The following is a 13526-nucleotide window of genomic DNA, read 5'->3' on the forward strand; positions in this document are numbered from 1 at the left end:
TTTCAGAATACTGACACATTATTTACTTAAGAACAAACAAGTACCTGTCCAACCACGTACTGAAATTTATGAGGATTTCCCGTGTCAAAAGTAAACGCCTTAAAGAGTTGACTATTTCAGTCATCTCACACCTTTCCACTAATAGTGATTAGCCAAATTGGATCAACTAAGACTTGCTCACATCCTACTCATTGTCATTTCATAGCTGAAAAAAAAATATTGACATGAAAGACTCCTACTCAAAAATGTAACCTGAAGTCACTTTAATATTAATGCTTGTGTCATGTAAATCTCACCTACGATGAAAGTCTGAACCACAGGAAAACAAGCAACCCTCTCCCTGCCAAAACCAAACAGAATGAGAAAGAAAACCTTGGCAGAGCATTCAGACCATACAACTTTCCAAACCTTTCACAATTTACCTAGATGTACATTAAAAAAAAAAAAAAAAAAAGAGAGAGAGAGACAGAAGAAAGAGAAGACAGTTTTATTTAGAAGTTTGCACTTCTAATATATTCATATACGTATGTATCGACAAGGGATTATATATAAAGGCCTGTTTAACTTTTCCAACAGATACTACAAAATTGAGAAAGGGCTACATAAACTAATTTCTTCATACTAGAAAAAAATACCACTGTCTGCAATGAAAGGTGATGGAAAGAGATCTTTTCTTAGCATCAGGTATGGAAATCAAGAATCATAGGAATTCCTATTGCAGCAACATTAACCGTAAGAATTTCTGCTATGCTCTCTACTCTAGAAGAAAGGCTGGGTGTTGCTTTTACCTTCTTTGGGTTTGTATACCCCATGCTTGTTGAACAACCCAGCCCTCTACAAAACTCTGGGACAGGACACTAGCTGATGTTGTCCTAGAGCTCCCATTCCAATACCACTGAAACTGATGACTTTTACAGTCATTTTTGTGGAAGCAGGAATTACTCCTTGTATAATGTAAGCCTAAAGTAGACTTCTCAATTTTTTTTTTCCTTCTTTTCCTGCCAGGGAACCACTATCTGTAGAACAAGGATACAAAGGACAACCTATTACTGCTTTTGAATAGCAAAGTGAGTAGGCAAAGGGAAAAATTAGAATACAAAGTATTGCTCTTGCAATATATATATTCTCTACAGGTGTGTGAAGAAACCATCTGTAAGTTCTACAGGACTGGATCCAACTCTCCTACAGGAGGAGAAATGCACAAAGCACTGGTGAGGTAAGGGTTATGCACCCCTTAATACCCCACACCCCTTCTTTGCAGCCAAGTAAACCTTAGTACTAGAAATACAACCCCAACTGTTGTAGATGTGACAGGGAGAAGCATGCACACTAGCCAATTTTTTCTTTCACTGTCATCTTAATGAGACAGCCATTTAGCACTGTGTAAGACCTTATATCACTTGAATTAATAAAAAAGCACAGTAATCTAAATACAAACACAAACAGAACTTATGATTTTTTTACACGTATGGTAATTACATAGGAAGCCATTTGAATTAAGTACCAATGCTTTGTTTATCTAAGAAGTTTTGCCTATCATAAAATCTTGTAACTGTGAATTCATTCATTATTTTGTAACAGTTAATCAAAAGCTAAGGAATATGGTCTATTCCTAAAAAATTGAAAAGAAATAGAAAAGTCTTGGGCTTCTTAATTACTTCACCCAAATGTTTTTCAGTCTAATCTTTGCACTTCCTTGTACGCTCAAAGGATGATAAAACCAAAAAGTCCTATTTTGTTTTAAAACAGTGGTACTTTTGACAATATTGAATTTCTGCAATACATACAAGTTTTATATATGATGAAGGAATTCTACTTAACTACATCTCACCTGTGTTTTTAGACAAAGCATTAAATATGATCTTATGCCTCTCCCAGCAAGCACAGACTGTTCTTAATTCAAAGAGTTCCCTTGTTCAGACTATTCTATATGTATTTTAGCATGAATTATAAAGTTAAGCAGAACAATAATAAAACTAACTAAAAAGAAATAATATTTCATAAAAACCTGTGTCGCAACATTACCTTCAGTTATATTTACAATTTTGGCCTTTAATGCTGGGTAACTTTCAACAGTGCCAAAGAAGACCTTGTAAAATTTTAGCAGACCAACACCATAACAGCCTAAAGTACCTCTTTTAATGAATGCAAAGTCTTAACCTCAAGTACCAAGAGCCAGTATAGGGTGGGGAGGAATCTTACAGATGTTCTATTCCTACTGTGGTGGAGTTTTTGGGAGGTACTATCCTATCATTATGTAGGACAACAACTGCTTATTAACTCTTTCAACTACGGATGTTGCTACTTCACGTATTAAATTTCACCTGCCCACATATAGTCATCCTATGTATACAGTCAAAGCTTCTAAGAAATATATATATTTTTTTTTAAGAGCAAAAAACATCTCCTTTTACACCTTCAGGGGAAAAAAAAAACAAACAACAAAACAGGCATGATATGTTTGCATTATACAGTAAGACCACATAACCTAATACACTTTCAATAAGATATCCTTTAAATATTTGCATTATTAAACTTTATTCTCCTGCTGTCAAATGTAATTTAAGCCTTACTATATCTCATTACAGCAATACCTTGCTGTTTTGACATATTTTAAAAGCTGATCAAAACGTAGGTAAAGTTCTCAAAGTTTATTTTACTCTACAACCCATCTTCTAAAGCAGAGGTCCCTAAGCATTACTACACAAATCCCTTGAAAATTATATGAATGCGCAAGGCAAAAGCAGCTACTAGTTCTGCTATTCAGCAAATGCTCCTCACATTGTCAAGAGCTTGTACAATGGAGGCATGAGTTATTGTGAAAATCACTGCTGAAGAACACCATCATCACTTGGAAATCTGTGAATGCCTTTGCACTTTCAGGCTACATACACAAAAACAAGACCAACATACCAAGTCTGAAAAGCATGATAAATGATGGAGAGGTGGGAGTGAAGGAGTAGAATTCTTCTTTGGGAATTTGGAACTATACACCAAAAACAATAAAAATTTATATTTTTGAGTGTTTTATTTACATGTAAGTGTATCATATTACTTACATATAAGATATGTATTATTTTAATAATAATTGAGAAATTATTATTATAAAATTATCTTTTTTTTTTTTAAAGTTATAATTATGGTTTGGGAAGCAAAAGGATACACAAGCAGGGCTCGGAAAGCACCCATTCTGCTACTTAGGATGACCCCTGAGAAAATGCTGCTTGGAAGATTATGCATGAAAACACTGACATAGTAATTCCCATCATTGGCTAATTCTGAGAGCCCACATGCAAGTGCAATCATGGTGAGCAGTCTCAAATGCTCATGAATTCTTCTCCCCTGCCTTTTTTTTTTTTTTTTTTTTTTTTTAAGAGGCATAGAGACATTTTCTGGAGACTCAGTATTTGCAACTTTTTAGAACTTTCCTAAATTATGTTGTGTTACTGCCGTAGAAAGACACAGACTTAAATTTATGATCTGAATGTGTTTTAAAATAAAAAACACTCCCATAACCAGAGCATTACAAGATTTACAATATTCATTATTTGGTTTTCTTTTGAAGAAAGAGTAAAGGTAAGCAACAGAATAGATCAAGATGCAGTAAGCAGAAAATCTTTAGAAGCCAAGGAGGACTAAACTATACTGTACAATAGAGCCTTTATACTTAAAAACCTCTCCTGTTAGAAGCCCATCATTGAACTAAATACTTACATTTTTTACAAGAGAGGCGTGCAGGAGAGAAGGCGAAGAAGAGAAATACTGTAGGTTCCAAAAATGTAAACTAATGTTGCAGCAGAATATAAAATAATTGCACCAAAGCATACCCCCTCAGATACCTAAAATCACAGCAACAAGACTGGACAGGACCTGTAATTAAGCATGGAATACAGCTGATTAGGGAAACGCCTACACCCAACCTCCACCCCACAAAAGAAAAAAAAAAAAAAAAAGAGAGAAAAAAGGAAGAAAGAATGGAAAAAAAAGAACGAAGCCAATGATGTTTCTCAACTGGTCATCAACTCAGACTGATGTAAACAACATGCTGAAAATCAGTTCAAAACAAATGGTTGTCACAAAACAGTAGTGCAGATACAGAATAATCCTGAGAATGCCAGAAACATTACTTCATATTGTAGAATACCAGGCATCTACACAAAATAGGACTCTATTTAAGAGCTATACAACACTAAGCATGAATAAAGGCATAAGAAAACAGATTGAAGTCCTCCCCTCCTTCCCTAAATAGCTACCTTAGATCCTTCGCAGAGAAACCATTTTAAAAAGAAATGTAGACTTTTCAGGGTGAGGCACTGCAGCTTTTAAAGCCTGTTGTGCAATCACAACTCTTCTCCATTCACAAAACTAAACTGAAACTGAAGTCTAAATCACCTTTCCGTGATACATGTTTCCTACGCATCACTCAGAAATAGCATCAGTATTGAGAGACATCATTTATTAATGATCCACCATAATGTCTGTAATGCGAAATTCAAAAACTTAACATAGGCAGTTCCTCATTTCCCAAATTAGACAGTAGGTTAAAATAGTTTTGTGAAAACACTCTCTTTTCACTCCAGTTACTGGAAGCAAAATCCCTATGAACATAAAAATTCAGATCCGTTTACTTTTATGCATAACCACATTCTAGATTCCTAGAAAGCAGCACTAATTTCAGTTAACTGGCAAAGTTCTAGTTTGTCAGCTAGTTTTGTTTATCAGACATGACAAGGTAATAACTGGCTGGTCACATTTCTTTATGCACAATGAGACTTTTCAGACATCTGATACAGAGCAAACACTTATGAATACAAACAAATACAAACATTATGAAACTGATCATGAAGTAGTATATCAAGAGTACTTTATATTAATACTCCAGATAAATTACTTGGGTATCTTAACCAACAGGTATTTTAAAAAGCTTCTCTTAAATGAGACCTTGCTTTCTTTCCAAAATATGTTTTTCCTGCTTATTTTCCCTCTCCTTCCTCCAAATTTGTAAGTCACAAATAAATACAGGTAGATGAAATGAAGTACAGGCTGAGATATTAATATTTTTCTTAGAACAGCTATGCTTGCCATATAATGAGAAAGCAACTTAGAACAACCAAAGAAAAAGTAAATTAAAAATCCATCCAAAACCATCAACATAACTTGTACTGAACAGTCTTCAGACAAAACTTCTTACCTCCAAATATCACTTCCTTTAGAGAACAGGGAGGACTTGATAACTTCGGGCGCCATCCACGCATAAGTCCCTGCTGCACTCATTTTGGTTGTTCTGTGCCATTCTCTAGCCAGACCAAAGTCTGTAATCTTCAAAGTTTTATTGCAAATGTCATCATGTTCCATCTTCTCTAGCAACAAAACTGCAAAAGATCGAGTTTGTAGATAAGTTGCATTGGAATCAAACTAAAATATCTAGTCTTGTTATTAATTTCACATACACCTTGCACTTTGCAAATAACTGTTTAATACAAATGTTGTTAAATTACTGAAATTTTACATAAAAATAAAAAAGGTTACTGATAATTCTAGCCTACTCTGAGCAATGAAAGGGAGAAATATGGTGTCAAGAGCACTTTCTGCAATTGTGTAAGTACACATTAAGCTAGTATATGAAACCCAGTGGAAAGAGATGTAAAGCAAAGCACTTAAGTGTAAGAAAGCACAGAATGCTACCATCCTACAGATGACGACAGGCCATGAAAATGGTATTCACTTTAGAACAAGATTCTGAAGTAGTAAAAACAGGAGTAGTAGTAAAACAAAGGTGGATATTAAGAATTCTCAACACAATAGGAAACTGTATATCACCATTAAAAATATGTCCCTAATACTATATTCAACCCTGGTTCATCATCTCAAAAAGTGTATCATAAAACTGAGATACACAGAGAAAGATGCAACTGGGGGTGCTCCGAGCAGCATGCCCTCAGTTACAAGGGACAGTTGATAGACCGGTGCTTGTGAGCAGGGGAAAGAAACAGCTGAGAGAAGAGTCTCTGATAACAGGCAGGGAATGAAGCAAGCTACAGGTAACAATTGTTCACAGCTTCTCAACACGAGACGTGGACAACATCAAACAAAATTAGCTGATAAGAATCAAACACACGCGGCAGTTGTTCACACAACACTGTAGGTGTACTTTGGAATTTTTGGCATAGCGTGTGAATACTATTATTTTACTTCGATTTAAAATGCACCTACACAAATTCACAAAAGACAACTCCATCAAGAGCAATTACATTAAAAAAAAACAACAGGAATTTAGGTTCAAGAAATCCCCAGGCCACAAATCACTAGAGGTTGGGAAATGATACCAGGGAGGTTAGCTTGCTTTGGGAATACACAACCAGCAGCAAGTCCCTGCACTTGGATCAAATCCATATTGTGTTAGATCCACTGTAACTTCACGCCTGTTCAAGGTGAATTGGCAAATTATCTTTCTTTCTGGTGCTCCCTCATACAGCTTGTGCACTCATCATCTGACCTGTTCTTAACATAAGAGCATTGGCAAAGTTGTAATAAAGCTTCTTAAAAGAGCCTTAAAAGAAAAGAATGGGCTTGCTGTGCTCAAGCTGACAAAGAGAAAGCCAACGGGTGCAAAGGAATCGTTATTAACACACTACAGTTTTAATTTCATATTCAGTGCCTCTGTCACCATCTACGGTAGTAACTCAATTTTAATTTTCTGCTAAAATGATCTCCTGGGCCAAAGATCAAAAGTTGAATTGCAAATAAGAAGAATCAGCAATGCACGTGTTTTCCAAGCATATGGAGTGCAAAGCGCAGTTCAAGGGAACCCATTAAGAAAAAGCAGATGAAAAATGACCTTGCCCTACAGAGGAAAAACCGATGAGCCTGTATTTGCAATTGCAAGAAATCGTTTTTACTGGTACAGATTAATTGCACTCTTACGAGCATTTCAAAAAATGATGTCAAATCCAGATTAAAAAAGACAGAGCCCACATTCCATTTTCAGTAAGCTTCTTAACGCAGAGTGGAAGAAACGAAGGCCAAAATGGTACAGACAAACCCCGAGCTCAAAGCCGGCACCACCAGAACAAGCTAAATTCATGCACGGGTTTTTATAACTTTTATACTTGAATGAAAGACCTATTGTTTGCTCTTCCATTTCAAACATGCTCAGCAGAATTCCTGACATTCCTTGTCAGTCAATGTGACCGAAACCAAAAACAGTCAGTCTTGCAACAGGTAATAACTGGCTGACGGCCAGGTTTCATCCTAGGAAGGGACCACGTTCCTCAGCAAGCCGCGCTTCCGTTTCCTGCAGGGTCCGGCGAGCGGCCCCACGGCGCGCGGCCTGGCAACACAGCGGAGCCGCGCTGCTTCCCACATGGCAGCCTGTGGCCCCTCGTCCTTCTGCGGCCTCACAGCCCTCACCAGCCACCCGTCTGTCCGTCCGAAGTCACTCGGGCAGCCCTGTGCTCGCCCTGCTCACACAGCCCCCACTTATCACTCCTCCAAACCCCTCAAGTTATTCTGCCAGGCTCCCGTGCACCTCCGATGCGGGGCTGGGTGACGGCCAGCTTAGCACTCCCTAGCTTAACGTTTTTCAGACTTGATGCCTTCCACAAAGAGTAAAGTTCAGGCTTATACAAGCAAAACCAGAGACCGTGAGTATTTCCGAATGATTCAAAACCTAAGAGAAGGAGACTAAGTCAAACGTGATAAGAATGCTTTGCGTCAGTCAAACTAACAAAACTTTATCTCAGATTGTTATTCAAACATCGCATGTACTACAGCAAGAAATAAACGTTTGACTAAATATTTTAAGGCCGCATATTTTTCCACCTGGTTACGCTGTTTTCAACTTGATTCTGAGTTTACCACGCCTTCTGTCCTGACTTTGCCCTTCTGCAGATAGATCAAGGAGACAAAAAATTTATTAACATCACAGTACCTGAGGTTTGAGTGCCATACACCAGGCACTGCTTGAATATTAGAGACAGCATGTGCCCAGAACTATTTACAACTGGGGAACAGAAGATGTCACTGCATGCTATTTTCAATAATTCCATGAAATATAAATCAATAGGTTCAAGATACATGCAAAAAAGTCCTTAGAGTTAGAGAGAAAAATGAAAAAATATAATCACTACATGGCTGAGTGGTATTAACATTGGAAGCTATGATATAATGGATGCCCTAAGAATTAAATAAGTTTTTGACAGTGCAGCAAGGATACACAAGGGTTCTAAAAGCATCCCTAGTAAATTTATCTTTAATCGTACAGATAAGAACTTATACTCTTGAGCTATCTAACGTTACTGAAGAAAAACTGGAAATCCAGGCATAACTCATTCTAGACCACTAAGGAAGTAGTTCACAGAATTTTAAATAGTTCAGGTTAAAATGGACCTCAAACTCCCCACTCAGAGTAGGGCTAACGTTAAAAATGTACATCTACTATCAATCCTTTTTATGACTCTGTAAAGTGATGGCAGTCTATGACAAAATAAAAGTAAAGATCTAAATTTGCTCAACAACAGATGTTAATTTGACTTAAATGACATCTTGGAATAGACTTTCAAGAACACTAGTTCAGGACAATAATTAAGAACACTGAGGAACACAGAACAGAACAAAATTACAGCAGAGTTATATTACAAACAGCTCACATCACGCTAATCCCATTTTTTTCCTGCTAAATAGTTTTTAAGAGAGGGATAAGGTAGCAGACCTGAGCAGATGCAAGTGCCTTTTAGGAAGTTTAATCATAAAGACAGGGTAAGAACTAATCAAAGAATTCTATACAATGCCATATAAAGGAAGATCTCAAAAGACAAGTTAGTTACCAGGATGAAAAGAAGTCATCACTGAGTTTATTAGAAACAAGTTTGCTTCGCGTGCCAATTAGCAATCTGAGGAAAAATACAAAGTGCATGTCAAGAATGGACAGCAAAGTCAGAAAACAGTGCCCACTCTGAGGAAGGCCACATTATCATGCTAGGAAAACACGCAAAGGTAGAAGTGATTGATACCACACTCTTCAGCTATAAAGCAGAGGTGAAGGAAGAAGAAAGGTCTGGCTATTCTAGCTAACAGAAGGAGAACCAAAACAGCAGTTGCACAGAGTTGCAGAAGTAGCTCATGCAATTCTAAGAGGTACTAAAAAAAGGCTTTTTCAGGAGAAACAGGGAAGTATCATTAGAGTTGTACAAGGCATAAGACCTCACGTGAAATACTGGATGACTAGAACTGAATATATATGTTCAACAAAAGTAACCTAAACAGGGGCAGGTGCAGAAAATAGAACAATTAGGAGCCTGTAACAGCTTTAATTTAGATAAGTCAGAAGAGCTTGTCCTCTTCACTACACTAAACTATGGCTGAGAACAGAAATCAGCCATATCTACAAATAAGATGCAGGTCTAAAGCACCAGTGCTCTTATCAATACCACGCTCTCCCTGGTGCCCTGCCCAGCCCATCTTACTTGCACGCTCATGACTAAACTTGGTTTTATAACTGGAGCTACAGGGGTGGGAGGAGATTCATACCAGATTCCAAGATATTGCCTCTGTTCTTCCACCAACCCCTTCTGGCTTGCTCCTCAAAAAAAGTCACAAAATTCAACAATCTTCCTGTCAAACCTAATGGTTGCTAAAATAGCAATGCCATTGAATCTGTCCCGCTTGCTTTCTGCATTATCATAGTTACAGCTGAAGTCTCTCTACTCTAGATGACTCTACTCTCTAGAGTCATCTCTACTGATGGTGTACTGCAAATATTTTATGGTGTAGCAGTATGCAGATAAGTTGTTCTGTACTTTTTATAACTGGATCTGCAGAATTGGAAAGCACCGGCTAGCTCAGTGTTTCTCTAATTAAACCTGGACTGGCAGCACCTCCACAGAACTACTATTGTTCCCATACATCTGTCATCCGTCAGGAAAGGAACAGAATTTAGGCTTGAGTTGAGTTGAAAATCTTTCTGAGAAAAAAAACAAAACAAAAACACAAAGTGTGAGGCAGGACATAGATGCTGTGTTCCACGGAACAGAGAACTGGAAGTTGGGTGCAGGGCTCTGCTACATGCTAAAAAAAGAACAAAGAACATGAGAGGAACCAACTGGTTACACAAATGGGGAGACGGGACCCAGTTCTTTTTTTTTTTTTTTTTTTTTTTTGAAGCACCAAATATTACTGCCATCAGATACTTCCTGGCTACAAGATTAGCTGTAAGCAGTTAAGAAATAATGGGAAAGAGCACATTTAGACAAGTCAGATTCCTGGGGTGCATGCAAACTCAGATCTAGGACAACACCCCCAGTGCTACCTCCAGTACTGAGCTGAAACTCTAAAGAGTAATTGAAATCATTTGTTTAAATCACAAGAATTTTGTTTAAAGCACAACTTGACCAAAAAAGCTCACTTTCTCCCCTTTCTATTTTTTTAAATTCACGTAGTTTAAGTAACAGTATTTAAAGCAAGCCTGAGGGAAGTCTGGACAGACCTTGTAGTTGGCAGCATAACTAGGAAACTTCCACCTAGCGCTAAGATCTTCAATGCTATTCTTTTAATGTTATTTCCTACAGTGTTAGTTTTTTTTTGATACTAAACATACACAGATCATTATATTTCTCCAACTTTGTTAACTATCTGAAAGTCCCTGTTTAATACAGTCTTTGACAAGATTCTTGAAATCCAAAGACTTCATGCAATTAAATCAATTTTAATTTCATAATGCATTCCAACACTTTCAGCAGACCCTTTTGGGTTACACAATTGGTTTAAGGGGCTAAACAAAAAGAAGCCAAGTTAAAGGACTGAACACACATAGGAAGCTTAGATGCATTTTTAGTGCTTAGATTTACAAAAATTAACCTGAAATGCTCAACTTCTTTGGATTACTCCTATCTTTACCGTCTGAAGTTTCTACTATACTCTCTTCAACATCTGTTTTGTTGCTATCAAGAATACAATGCTAAGCAGTCTTACTTTCTTGAATTAGTAGTTACTTGCCACCTTTTCTTGCCAATTTATCTACAGTTCTCTGAAGAGTTCATTATGCGTTTTGCAAGTTATTTAATAGTATAGCCATTTAACTTAATATGATTACAGGTTGAGTGCCTACATGCCATTATATTTACCACCAATAAAGTCATTCCTCAAGAACACCAAACAGAAAATAAATAGGTTACAGTATACAGCTCTACTTGCAAGTGAAGATTGTGTAGACAATGCTGCTACTGTCATCCCCCCATGCCCCCAGTCAGTTCCCTCTCCATCTGTTTGTAAATTAATCCGGTTCCTGTTAATTCACTAAATCAACATGCATCAAAACCAGCAGGGCAACCTTGTATCTTTACCTGGGAATTAACAAGCAGGAAAAAAACCTGATTAATCACGTTGCATATTCAGCGTATGAAACACACTACCTTGTCAATATTAAGAGACCCACCTCCATTCCTTCTAGCTGTTATTTGGTTCCAATTGCAATTTGACATTAAAATTTCAGCACCGTTTATAGAAGCCACGTCCAGCTCTACTGAGTGTTTCAACCGCAAATTAACTATCAGAGTGAAAACATTAACTGATCAGGATGTCTTCAATGCGTACAAAAGGTGATCCACAGCACTACTTCTTAGACATCTTGCTTTTCTCCTGCGAGTTCTTAATATAACAGTTAAGAGCTGAGCCCCTCACCTCTGCAGCCAGCATCAGATTGTGATCAACTCACTGGATGAAGTTTAGAGCTCACCATCAGCAAAAGAATTTCATCCTTTACATAAAGATTACATATGCAGGAGGCATTCCTCTACCTCTTATTGTGAGGCTTCACCTGGAGTACTGCATTCTGCTCTGAGACCCCCCCCAACATAAGAAGGATGTGGACCTGTTAGAGCAGGTCCATGAGGATGATCAGAGGGCTGGAACACCACTGCTATGAAGACAGGCTGAGGGAGTTGGGGTTGCTCAGCCTGGAGAGGAGAAGGCTCCAGGGTGACCTTATAGTGGCCTTCCAGCACCGAACCTCCAGGCTTACAGGAAAACCGCGGAGTGGCTTTTTACAAGGGCATGTAGTAACAGGAAAAGGGCTAATGTTTTTAAGCTAAAAAAGGGTAGATTTAGTTTAGATATTAGGAAGAAATTCTTCCCTTATAGGGTGGTGAGGCCCTGGCACAGGCAGCCCAGAGAAGCTGTGGATGCCCCATCCCTGGAGGTGCTCAAGGCCAGGCTGGATGGGGCTTTGGGCAGCCTGGTCTGGTGGGAGGTGTCCCTGCCCGTGGCAGGGGTTAGAACTGGGTGATCTTTACGGTCCCTTCCAACCCAAACCATTCTGTGATTATAAGGATACTGTGCTCCACTATCCTATATGCCCTTTCGCTACATACATTCTTTAATTAAGAAGTTAATCACTTCTTAATTTTCATACTGAATTGAAAGCAGCTCAACAATTTGTTCTTAAGTATATTTATTTAAAAACATCTAGCTTAGAAAAAACCCTACCTCACACAAGCCAACATATATTTAAGAAGTCCTGAACAAAGTGTTCCTAACTGGAAAGCCAAAACAAGACAAGACTTGACAGAAAATGTCCTTGATAGCAAGAATTTACAAATACACACCAAACACATAAGAAAAACATATCCCATAGTGGGACATGTGGCACAGAAAAAACAGGCAAAACATTAGAATGACGAAGACTCGCCTGAGTGTCTAGAAAAAAGGAGAAAAGAAGAGAGAGGAGCGATTTCAACAACTGCAACATACCTTACATCACCATTTTTTTGCTTCCCCTTCACTTCTTTAATAACCATTATTAAAGCAACTTTGGGCAAATGGAAACTTGAGAGAAAGAAGCAGTTTTAACAAGTTATTGGCACACACCGCAGATGCTGCAAGTTATTTTCCTGCCTGCCATCTGTACTTTACCTGCTATTCTGATAGTTCTGCAACACAAAACAGAAATTTCTGTTATGCCTTAAGAGGAAGTACCAGAGGTAATGAGCATTTATAATTAGACATTCAAATAATTACCAGTTTAAAAAGTAAATTCTGAAAATTGAGGATTTGGACGTTGCACTAGAAAAAAAACAAAAGCAGATTGTACGCTAAACGTTCAAGTCCTTTGTTTAGTAAAATACCAGGATTAATTCTATTTAAATTTTGCACTTAAGGGTTACCACACTACAGCAATCCCTCCACAATTTTACAATTCAATAGAAATCAGTCCACGCTGAAGCTTACTTTTAAAACTCACAGCACTCGTTTACACTGTACCTACCAGGAAATTCCATAGTTATTTGAAACACAGCAATTACTTTGTTTTCAAGTGAGCTTTTAAGGTCTTTCTTCTTTGCTTGTTACTAGTTTTTAAAAGGCAGCTATGCAATAAAAACAGTGACCAAAATGCAGGGAGATTAGAAAGAAATGCTAAGAGCAACTAGGAGCAATAATTTGGTGGTAAATCAGTCATTCCTGACTAAAGAATTCTTTTAGTTTCAAGCTCTACAGAGTAGAGTGAGTGCTTATCCATTCCTTAAAGATAATCA

At 37.7% G+C, this 13526-nt stretch overlaps 1 protein-coding gene across 2 annotated transcripts in view; it reads right to left on the minus strand.

Annotated features, from left to right (window-relative positions):
• Positions 1 to 13526, minus strand: part of MAP3K21 (mitogen-activated protein kinase kinase kinase 21) — a 43126-nt gene that overhangs the window by 19584 nt on the left and 10016 nt on the right. For both annotated transcript variants that reach the window (XM_027454153.3, XM_072035773.1), the window contains exon 2: positions 5192 to 5372. In XM_027454153.3, the coding sequence (XP_027309954.2) occupies positions 5192 to 5372 (181 nt within the window). The remainder of the gene's footprint in view (positions 1 to 5191; positions 5373 to 13526) is intronic.

The sequence above is a fragment of the Anas platyrhynchos genome, chromosome 3 (genome assembly GCF_047663525.1).
Source record: "Anas platyrhynchos isolate ZD024472 breed Pekin duck chromosome 3, IASCAAS_PekinDuck_T2T, whole genome shotgun sequence".
NCBI lineage: Eukaryota > Metazoa > Chordata > Aves > Anseriformes > Anatidae > Anas > Anas platyrhynchos.